This window comes from Fringilla coelebs, assembly GCF_963513975.1.
Source record: "Fringilla coelebs genome assembly, chromosome: 7".
NCBI lineage: Eukaryota > Metazoa > Chordata > Aves > Passeriformes > Fringillidae > Fringilla > Fringilla coelebs.
In genome coordinates this window covers 35,834,365-35,845,932 of record NC_140035.1, presented here as the reverse complement: position 1 = coordinate 35,845,932, position 11,568 = coordinate 35,834,365, and the positions used below count along the sequence as shown (strand labels likewise).

General features: G+C 48.1%; 1 protein-coding gene across 2 annotated transcripts; it reads right to left on the bottom strand.

Annotated features, from left to right (window-relative positions):
• Positions 1–798: 798 nt before the first annotated feature.
• Positions 799–8,288, bottom strand: LOC311155855 (putative methyltransferase). 2 transcript variants are annotated; one of them, XM_084209305.1, is made up of 7 exons: positions 8,220–8,288; positions 7,097–7,224; positions 6,682–6,842; positions 4,360–4,573; positions 2,915–3,015; positions 2,653–2,790; positions 799–1,211 (listed from the first exon to the last, which is right to left on the bottom strand). In XM_084209305.1, the coding sequence occupies exons 2-7, from the start codon at positions 7,205–7,207 to the stop codon at positions 1,121–1,123; spliced, it is 816 nt and encodes a 271-aa protein (XP_084065431.1). In that variant the 5' UTR covers positions 7,208–7,224; positions 8,220–8,288; the 3' UTR covers positions 799–1,120. The 2 variants fall into 2 exon arrangements, with proteins under 2 accessions (XP_084065431.1, XP_084065432.1); XM_084209306.1 differs by lacking the exon at positions 8,220–8,288 and adding an exon at positions 7,712–7,794.
• Between the last annotated feature and the right edge of the window lie 3,280 nt (positions 8,289–11,568).

Here is an 11,568-nt window from a genome sequence, read left to right as displayed (position 1 = left end):
CAAAACCCCATCCCCCTTCTATGGGACCAAGTGGGGTCAAAACCTTTGTCCCCCACCCTGGGCAAGCTGAGAGCAGCTCACTCAGAACCCTGGGAGTCCAGGACCTCAGCAGAAGCACCTCCAGCCCCTCTCAGCCCCCTCTAGGGCTGGGAGCAGAGGTGACACTTCACCTTTTTTAATAATGCACTGATGTAGAAGAGAGTGAGGGCACAGCCCTTCCCATGGTGTCAGGGAATCTTTCTTGCCAAGGGCAGCAGTTACAGGAAAGGGAAAGATCCCTGCAGAGGGTGGGTCTGGACTTGAAATATCCAGAAGGCAAACAGGAGGAGACCTGTGCCAGGATATGCCCAGCTTTGAGCCCTCATGTCTCTCCTTGCCCCTCCCGAAAAATGCAGCCTCTATTCTTCCCTTTGCAGCATGGGTGGGTGATAGGGCACAAACCTGCTCTGCTTCAGCAGTGATCCCATAAAGGCTCCTGAGCTGTTCTGAGGGGCCTCACTAGGGCCAAGGCACTCCTGGGGCTGGTAAGGTGCTGACACCTGCACCAGGGATAGGGGCACACTGTGGGTGAGAGCAGCCCCTTTCCAGGGCAGTCCCCAAACAGAGTGCACAGCTCCTAGCTCAGCCAAGGCAGGGAATGGCCCTTCCTTCCCAAAACCCACCCTCCCCACAGAGCAGAGGGGCACTGAGAGCACCAGAACACTCAGTGTCAATGTAGCACAGTTATTCCCACACCAGTGAGTGCTCCACAGCCTCTTTGTAAAACAGGAACCACAGGCAACATTTTCTCAGCTGGCTTTTTAATTAGTATCAATTGTGTAAGGAATGCTGTGAGTTTCTCAGCTGTTCCTGTCACTCTCTTCTCCGTGTGTTATTAAATTAGCAATCCACAATAGGACACTTCCAGTGCTGAGGGAGCAGCACTGGACAGGCAGCAGGACCAAGGTGGACAGGAAGCTGCAGGGCACAAACCCCATCTGCTTTCCACAGGAGACCAACATTTCAATCAGCAAAATCAGCAGTAATCCTCCCAAGGAGTAAGAGCAGTTACAAGCAGGGTTTTAGGAGACAATCCACCTTCCCCTTCCATTGTAGCAGCAGATCAGAAGGGTTTGCTCTCTCAGCACTCCTTGCACCCCAGCACGCAGACGTGCCTCACCAAGAACTCCAGCGGGGTCTCACGAGAGGAAACTCCCATTGTCTCCAGCATCCTGAAAGGACAAGCAGAGGAAGGGTCTCACCTGCCCAGACAGCTCCCACCTGATGTGGGGCAGCACCCACAGCCAGAGACAGACCCCTTCCACCCACAGCACACAGGGGGCATGGCAAACGCTTCCAGCTGTTGCACAAGGGTTGTTGTGGTCAGGGAATAAATGAGCAGGCACCCCTTGCCCTTGCTGGGGCTGAAACAGATGGGTGAATGCTGGAATGCAAGCCTGTGCTCCTCAGAGAGGGAGATGAGAGTAGGGGCTGGATTAAAGCCTTTAGAGAAATTAAGATATATTAAACCACATAGATATGAAGCAGAAGTGTAGGTTTAAGTTTTAAGTAAATAGAAGTGTGAGTTATAGTTTTAAGTAAGTTTAAGCTTTGGGTTTTAAGTAAGCAGAAATACATTTTAAGTGCCTTAAGAAACTGTATTAGCTAGCAAAGGCCCTAAGGCCTAGTTTAAAGCTCAGCAACTTAGCCCTAGACATAACAAAAACATAGCAGAACCTTGCCACTAGAATAGATAGATAAAACTACATATGAAAATAGACAGAACTCTTCACATAGATAAAGAAACTTTTAAGTAGGAAAACATAATACATTTGCATAAATAGATAATATTATATAGGCAGTTTTTTAAGAACTGACACTACTTTTGTACTACTACTGCACATTAGAATCAAGCTTAGATTGGTTTAGAAGAATGTTTTAGAATCGTGTTTTCAGCTGATTGGATGTTTTGTGAATAAAAAGTCCCTGTAAGGGGGTGCAAAAGACAACATCAACGACCACCACAACCATGATTATCAACAGCCACAACAGAAGAAGAAGAAGAAAACAGAAGAAGAAAAGAAGGAGAAAGAAGAAAGAAGGCTGTGGTCCCTGCTGCTGCTCAGGACATTGGACTCTGTGCCAGGGAACAACTGCTGCTGCTGCTGTTCCTGCACAGAAGCTGGGACTATTCCAGAGAGCAGCCTTGCAGCTGCTGCTCTGGCTTGGGACTCTGAACCAGAAAGCTTTTAGCACTGACTTTAACACCTTGACCTCTCTGCCTTCAAGACTGATGTATTCATGCAATAAAGAACCTTGGAGCAACCCACACTGCTCGTGTCTCTTTGAAGAGCCTAGACCCACTAAAACTCGATGGGTGAAGATGCAACCACCAATATTTTTCAAGCCCTTTGCCAATTAAAAGCAAGGCAAAGAAACTCAGGATAGTCTTGTGTCAGAGGTTTCATGGATACATCAGTGCAGGCACATCCTACTGCTACACAGGCTTAAAATCTAAGGATCTGCTGCTGAACCCCTGGCAAGTGTCCATCCCTGGGGGAACAGAGGGAGCACATCCCTGCACACTCCCCTGCAGCTCTGGAGGGGTCTGCACAACCTCCCTCAGCATGCACTGTAAAGGACAGGTCCTCCACACCCTGCTGGTTTTCTCACCTCTTTTCAGTCTCTTGGAGGAGGGTTGTTGCAGCTGTAGGGTCCTTCTTCTTAAAGGTTTGATATGAAGAGGTGGACTCCATGTAACCAACCACACCCTCAACAGTCATGGGAATTGGGTCATAGATATCAGTGATTCTGCAGGAGACATGGGCAAGAAAGGAGCACTGCAAGTTAAATCTCAAAGGCAGGGGAACACGAACCACAGGTTGACATGGTGGTGGATAAAATACCTGACACCATCAAAGGTGGTTCTGCTTACCTCTTCTTGTCTGAGAATGGCAAGGCCTCAAAGATCTCTTTGTAGTCATCCAAGACATATTTTACTTTATCATTTGAGTATTTTAAAATCTCATCCCAGCACTGTAACGACAGTGTATTAAAAACAAACACAAAATCACTTGAAGTTCTCAGATGTCACTTCATTCAGGTTTGGGCCTGCATGTGATACATTCATATATGTCCTTTTTTTTAAAGACTTGTTGCATTAAAATACAGCAAAATCTTGCTTAATGTCAAGAATACTATTCTAGAAACAAGGCTCCTGTCCTCCCTACACAGCTCTTACTCATAGTAGAAAGTCTCCTTTTATCCAATTGTTAAAACACCCTTTGTCCAGAAAGATTCCTAAAAAAAAAGCCTTCTTCCCAACACTTTCTACTTCCCATTCTTTTCACTGTGATCAGGGCAACAGGAAAAGTCTTCTGGACGATATCAGCTCCCAGATCTGCCCTGGCACCCTTCTCAGCCCCACCAGAGTCTGCCCTATCAGTCCTCATGTCCCTCTCCTCATGATCCAGCCAGCCCAGTACAGAAGCCTCTAAGTCCCTGCATTTACCCCATTCTGCATTAGGATTCCTCTTGCCACACCCCCTCAATCCCACACCTCCCTCTCTGCTGTGGGATTCACGTTCCCTGAACCTGACAGAAGCAGTGAAAGAAGCAGAGAAAAGAGCAATCAAAGTAATTCTTATCTCATTTCCTGTGCCTGTGTTGTGCCAAAGCAGAATGCAATATGGAGATTGTTTACCCAGAGTGATGGTGTTTTGTTTCCTTGGCCTATCAGGGCCAAAAAGGACTGGGGGACTGTCACAGGCATATTTTATGAAAAATCCTTTTGTTAGGATCTTTTCTCTTAAGAAGCTGAGTGGCCTCAGAAATGAAATGTAAACAATGATTATCTGCTACTGTGGAACGCAACAGGGGCATCTTTGATTGGTCTCATGTGGTTGTTTTTAATTAATGGCCAATCACATCCAGCTGTCTCAGACTCTCTGAGAAACACGAGCTTTTTTTATCATTCTACTTCACTCCTTGCTAGCCTTCTGATGAAATCCTTTCTTCTACTCTTTTAGTATAGTTTTAATATAATATATATAATAAAATAATAAATCAGCCTTCAGAAACATGGAGTCAAGATTCTTGTCTCTTCCCTCATCCTGGGACCCCTGTGAACACCAGCACAGGGGACCACTGGGACTGTGGGCTGACAGCTACGAGATTCTGTGCAGTGGAGTTGAGTGCTTTGTGCAGATTCAATTTAGATATAGTGTAATATAATATAAAATAATATGGCATAATAAAGTAATTAATCATCCTTCTGATATCAATGGGGTCACATGCATCTTTTCTCCCTGCCACGAGGGCCACCCTGTGTTTCCCATGCTCTGCACCCACTTCCCCCACCCCGAGGCTTTCCCAGCTGACCTCCCTGAAGACTCTGGTGAGCTGCTGGGAGCATTCCCCGTGGCGCAGGCTCATGTCCAGGGTGTAGGTGCTGATGGCCACGCAGCCGCCGGGCCGCAGCACGCGCCACGCTTCGCGCGCGAAGCGCTCGATGTGGAACCAGTGCGCGGCCGTGAACGAGGTCAGCACGTCCACTGAACCCTCCTGGAACGGCAGCTCCTCCGCCGGGCACACGCTGCAGGGAGAGGGGAAAAGCCAAGCGGTGTTGGGAAGGGTGAAAGCTTGACAAGAAAGTCTCACAGAGATGTATGGCTAGCAGAGAGATTTTTGAATGCAGAATCTGATGAAAGAATATGTGGTGATGTTCACAGGGGTCCCGGGACAAGGGAAGAGATGAGAATCGTGACTCCATGTTTCAGAAGGCTGATTCATTATTATATATATTAAAACTATACTAAAAGAATAAACACATTTTTCACACTGATAAAGTCCTACTTTATGATTGGCTTTTCACAAATATTGAAATGAATATTAAATATGTTGTGTTAGAAAGTGATGCTGTATTAATTCTCTCAAGTAGTGTGTTAAATATAGTTTTAGGTTATAACAAAATGTTAAAATAGAAACTATGCTATGTAGGATACTTTTTTTAAAGAAAGGACTTGCAACAAGATAGCAGCCACAGGACACCTCAATCTTTCAGAGATAGAGAATTTATTGCGCCATTATCAGAAGAAATGAACTTCTTCCCACCTCGAAGGCGCTGTTAAGATTCAGAGGAAGAAGCTGACACTGACCAAACAGAATCCTGTGTTTGAATGGAATTAATGCATCATGGATGAGGTGTATGAATATGCAACAGGTTATTGCTTTTAAGGTTTAATCCTCTGTTAACGTGGGCCCTTTTCCAGGTTTGTGCTGCCCAGAAAAAGGCATACCTGGACACTCAAAACTCTTTGTTTCTATTGTCTCATATTGTCCTAATCCAAATTGTCCAAATTATTATTACTCTAATTGTATCCCTATTTTTATATTGTCCAAATCATTATTACTCTAATTGTATCACTATTTTTATAACCATTTTATTACTATTAAACTTTTAAAATTTTATAAACAAGTGATTAGCATTTTTCACAATCAGAAGGCTAGCAAGGAGGGAAGTGGAATGATAACAAAAGCTCGTGTCTCTCAGAGAGTCCGAGACAGCTGGACTGTGATTGGCCATTAATTAAAAACAACCACATGAGACCAATCAAAGATGCCCCTGTCGCATTCCACAGCAGCAGATAATCATTGTTTACATTTTGTTTCTGAGGTTTCTCAGCTTCTCGGGAGAAAAATCCTAGCAAAAGGATTTTTCATAAAATATCATAGCTACAAGAATAGAGATGGAAGCAAGTTTTGATATAGAGGAAAAGAATTGCTGAGTCAGTCTTACTGGATAACCAATGAGGCAAAGAGTGTGTTAGTTAGAAGGGGTTTTTATGGCTTAGAACAAAAGATAAACACACCTCAAACAAAATGTTCTTACCAAGCAGAAGGATAGCACAAGCAAACAAGTCAGCAAATGTTGCAAGTAGATAAAAAGTCTCAGAATTTTCCACTGCAAGAAAACTGAAAAACAACTTCTAGCTTAAAGTGTCATGCACTGTTAGTGATTGGAGAGCAGTAACATGAATATGGTAATGATAGCAGTTATGATAGGCTACAGACAATAGTTAAGGGATAGATTGGTTCTACTGTATGAAGATGCTCAGCAAAGAAAAGTATATAATGCAGGACATGGAGCCAGAGAGTGGTTTTGGATGGTTTGGGATGCAAACCCACAAAGTCCAGGATAATGCTTGTTCACACCACAAACAAATTCACATCAAATGGAATCTCTGGTGCCAGCTGGCTCTTACAACAGTCATACTCATGTCACTATGATATTTTCTGAAAAATCCCTTTGCCAGGATTTCCTCTCCTGGGAAGCTTCAGCTTCTCCCTGTTTTGCTGCTTTGGAATGCGATTTGGAGATTGTTTATCCAGCATGTGAATTGTTTTAATTTAATGACCAATCATGGTCCAGCTGTGTCAAGGCTCTGAGGAATCACAGGTTTTTTCTTTATCATTCTTGCTAAGCCTTCTGATGTATCCTTTCTCTTTCTTTAGTATAGTTTTAGTATAGCATTCTTTAATATAATATCATAAAATAATAAATCAGCCTTCTGAGAACTGGCAGTCAGATTCTCATCTCTCACCTCGTTCTGGGGACCTCACAACACCACATACTCACAAACCACCACCTCCACGTGAGGACCTGAATTGTGCCTTTGGCTGAGCGCGCAGTCTGTCACTCACAGGTAGGAGATGTTTGGCATGCAGGGGGTGGCCTTGGCCTCCTGGATCTGTGCTTCGCTGATGTCCGTGCCCACCACCTTCTTGAAGTGCTCCCCAAGGAAGTGGGTGCCTTGTCCAGAGCCACAGCCAACATCCACCGCCAGCTCCGCAGGGATGGCCTTCTGCAGGGAGCAGTGCACGTGTCTCAGTGGGCAGCCACCCAATTCCTGTGCTTTCACCCCATTCCATCCCCCAGCACCCACTCAGGAACAGCCTTGGCGTGGCAGAACCCGTAGAAAGCCTCTTCTGTGCCCCCATCCGGCCGTGAGCCCTGCTGCTTTATCTTTCCCCGAGGCACCAACCAAAGCGACACTCCCAGCAAGGTAAACACTGCCACCCACAACTGAATACTCCTTGGATTTCTCCTCCCACTCACCTTTTCCCGCAGGTAGGAGAGGATGGTCTGCTGCAGCTCTTTGCCCGGTGCAAACCTGTATTTCTGGTAGACGGCCGCATGCCCTCTGCCCTCAAACATCTGGGTGGCCATGCTTGGTGACCTGGCACCTGGGAGGAGGCAGCGAGCCGGGGATGTCACACGGCACCAAACTCCTGCTGCTTCCCCAGCCCGGGACCGCAGGCACTGAAGCCTCCGGCTCCCGGCGGGGCCACGGGGAGGACTTTGCCCGGGAGGCTCCAGCAGGGCAGCGTGAACCTGCTCTCCAGGAATCCCTCCCACAGCCCGAAGCTCATCGCAGCGGCAAACCAGCGGCGGCCGACAGGAAAAGCTTTCCAGGTTTTTACACACCCCACAAGGAGAGTGTAACTCCTTTGTTTTCCCCACCCACCCGGCTGTTTCCTCAAATCATCCACTGAGCAGTGAAGCAGGAAAACTACCAGTAAAACACGGACTCTTTTGCTGGCTGGAATTTTTTTTAAAAGGAGATCCACTTTCTCCTATTAGCAACACAATCACAACTCCACCTTACGCTTTCCCAACCACCTGCCGCTTTTTGGCCCTTCCCAAGGGGAGCAGCCACCTAAAGTCTCTTACTTAGGGCACTCAACCTATCGCCACGCCTGGAGGGGAGCGGGGCCCTTCGGCCTGGCCGCGGTTCAGCCCCGGGGAGAGCCAGGGGAGCTGCCCACTGCCCATTCCCCGCTCAGCCCCATGCGAGCCCCGGTGGCCGCAGCCCCGGGCGCTGTCCCCGCGCAGCCCGGGCCCGTCGCGCCGCCCCGGAAGGCTCCCGGCCGTATCCTGTCGGTGGCGGTGGCCGAGCAGGCGCCGTCCGAGGCAGCGGCAGCTCCCGGGGCTCGGCACCGACCCCAGGCACTGCCAGGAGGGCTCCGTGCCCCCTTTCCCGGGGGAGGATATGCCCGCGGCGGGTTTATGGAGCGATGCGGAAACGCATCGGGAGATCGAGGGTTGTTCTGCCTCCATGCAGGAGGAGATGCTCCAGCAGCTCAGGGCTGGAGCTCCCGGCCGGGCACAGCAGCGCTGCCAAAGCGCTTTCTGCAGGGATCCTCCCGAGCCTGCTCCCCGCACCATTCCCGCTCCTTACCGAGCAGCCGCTCCCAGTCCGGAGCCGCGGGGCCGGGACCAGGGAAGGCGAGGGATGGCCCCGGCACCGCCCCCGGTACCGCCCACCCGGTGAAATCCTGGAGGCAGCTTCCAGAGGCTCGATGCCACCGAAATCCTGGAGCCCCTGACACGGCTCTGTGGTTGCTGATCACAGCAACCCCAGTTACAGCTTTCAAAATGCCCACGGATCCCGGGAATGCTCAAGCAGCCTCCACATCTCGGGAAGCAGATGCAGAGCCCAGAAGATGCTGCAAGGTAGCAGAACAGGATTCGAATGCTGCGGGCAGCCAAAGCCATACCTACAGAGCTCTGGCTGCACTGAAGTCCCCTCCTGGTGTCCAGCAGAAAGAGAAAATGCAGCAAGAGCCCCCAAGAGCAGCGCTTGACGAGCTTAGAATGTTGTGTTGGTATTTCAGGCCTAGGCAGTTTGCCCTGATTTGGGGCAGGATTTTACCCCTTCCTCAGGAGAGTAATGTTAATTCTGTGCAGCTGAGGCCAGCGGAGCCGTGGTTTGCTGGAAGCACAATCCCTTCAGTTTGTACTTTGCACAGCAGTCGTGGGTCCATGCTAATTAGCACAGCCTTTAAGCCACTCCTAATTTTAAGAGAAATCTGTGAACTTACTCAAGGGCTGAAGACAGAAGCTGGCTTGAAGCAGTTTGCTAAATCAAAGGATGGGTTGGAGTTCCTGGGCTTTATATTTTATTTGGGCCACCTGCTGCTTAATCATGCAGGGGTGGTACCTGCAGCAAGAGAAAACAGCACACAATCACCAAAGGGCCCTGTGTTTTCACAACCTGCCTCCCTGGGGTTTGGACACCCCATTTTGCCTGGATTTTGCTGAGAGCACCACTGCAGACAGGAGGGGGTGATGTCCCTGAGGCACCTGCCCATTTCCAAATTCCACAGTTCCTGGGCAATGCACAGGTGATGTTTAACTGGGCTACAGCTGACACCAAACACCTGCAGGAAAACAAAACACCAGCCAGGCATGGGCTGCAAATGGCACCAGGCCTTTCCTGAGCTCTCCTAAATTTGGCACACGGGATTCTGCTGCCTTTGGCTCTCTCCTCCATCCCTGTTGTGCTCCCCAAGGGACTGCTACTCTCTGATGGCCCTGCACCATGCAGAAATAAATTGGTCTCCTCAAGGTTTGGGTTGCTCAGCCTTAGGCCAAATGTGGGTTTAAACACCAGGCACAGAGAAGCAGACACTGTCCATCATCCCTGCCTGCCCACTTATTAAATCTGAATAATGGAATGCCAAAGTGCCCTGGGGTCTTCCCAACTTGTTCCCCAAACCTTCAGACCCCGTGGATTTTAATTATAAAGCAGGGACCTGGATTAATAGGCCTTCATTGAGAATGTGTCTCACTCTAACATTTATGAAAACCGAAAAAGTGAATCAATCTATTTTAGGGGACACAAAGGCCAAAGGATTCTCCTGTCAGTCCTCCTGTGTCCAGTGGTATTTTTTTCCAACAGGTTTACCTGTGGATGGATTGCTTGGAGCTAAGGGAAGAGGAGGCAAATGGCACCATTACCTTGCTGTGTTTAATTTACAAATCTAATTTTTTAAAATTTCATTTCAACTTTAATTGACTCAGAAGTTTTTTGCTGGACCACACAAGAGGGAGGATACCCCAGGCTGTGTGGGCTGGGGTCCATCTCCCCATCCCCAGGATCCTTTGAAGAAGTCCCTAAAATTTCTCCTACCTTGTGGAAAACTTGATTTGATTTTAAGATTTCAGTAAGGCTTCAGCTGTTGGGAGACTCTCCCCTGTTTATTTGTTCTCTGATGGAAAAGGAAAAAGAATTCTTATCACAACAAGGAATAAAGGGATTGGAAAATAGTTGCTATTTCTTCAAGGATCTTTTCAAACCTAGAGGGCTCAGACTTTAAGTTAGTGAAGAACATAATTCTCTTGTCTTAAAAGCAGTGGGGTATGGATAAAGTTCCTTGTAGGGAAGGGGTTTATCCACAAATCAGGGATGTTACTGTTGCTGTGTTAGAGCTGTGCCTCAAGCTGGCATTATGGCTATCCCTGCCTGCTCCCTGGCATTTGCAACCCAGGAAAAATCAGTGTTTGTGTCAAAAGAAAGCCCAGATGAACAAGAGACCCGAGAGGGGAGGGAGAAGGGAATTCTCACAGCAGTGACTGTTTTAGGGAAGCGCATCCCTGCCCCTGCAAGTCCCGGATCCTTGCAATGGCAGCGGCAGTGCCTGGTGATGTCCTGGTGATTGCTGTGCTCCAGCACACAAAGGGCTGGAGGGGAAATGAAGGCAGGCAGGGACAGGCTCAAGGGCAGAGGAGGAAGCCTGCAGAGGAGAGAGCCCTTGGATTTGCAATCCTGCCTCGCCCTCGGCTCATCCGGCCAGAAATCCTTCCTGGTGGAATGAGCAGCACTGGGGCTGAGAGCAAAGCCCAGCACTGGGGGCTTCCAGAAATAATAGCAGCAAGTCCTTCTCCCTCCACTTCACCTTTTAATTAAGGAAACTGGGAAATCTGGTGGTGGAGCCAGTGTATTAAATGAAATTTAGAAGTCACCTGAGGATCTGTGGCCCAGCAACCTGAGATCTCCCATTCCCCACACAGGGGCCGGATCCACTGCTGCTGAATTAACAATTCTGGAATAAAAGGAGGGAGAGAAATGTGAGCTCAAAATGATCTTATTTCACCTTTCCTTGCATGCACTCTGTGGGCACGAGGATGTAGTGGCTGATATTATTAAATCTGCTGGCACAAGCAAAAAGTCCAGTGGCGTCAGGAAGCTGCTGTACTAAAATTAAATAACTCTTGGGATGTGCTTGGCCAAACCAGATTCAGAGCAATTGCTCTGGGTCTGGCTGATGCCTGATGGGCTGCTCTGAAATTGCAAACAAATTTGTGGCAATTAAACAAGATTCAGGACCATCTTAATTCAGAGTTTAAGCTTTTCCTTCTTGGGGTCCCAGCCAGGCATGTGATAGAATGTGAGACAGTGAAAGGAATGAGAAGGAGGTGTCCTTACAAACTGTGGGTCTGATGGTAGGTAAGGCCAGACAGGGAGAGGGGAAAGAAGCAATGGGGGGAAAATATAAAAATAAACTCCATAGGAATTCCACTAATTGACCCAGAGACTGTTACTCAATCAAGACTCTGCTAAATGTCTGGATTTAGAGCAAAAGAACAGAGACACAAAGAAAAGTGGAGTATATGTTAGAAGGGGCCTTAGGGATGAGGCATTTCAGGAAGTCTGTACCTCTCAAGTACCTCAGCCAACGGGCAAAGAAAGAGGGAAATGTGGCTGGGAAATTAGCATAAAAAGGAGGCTGCATACTCTAAAAATT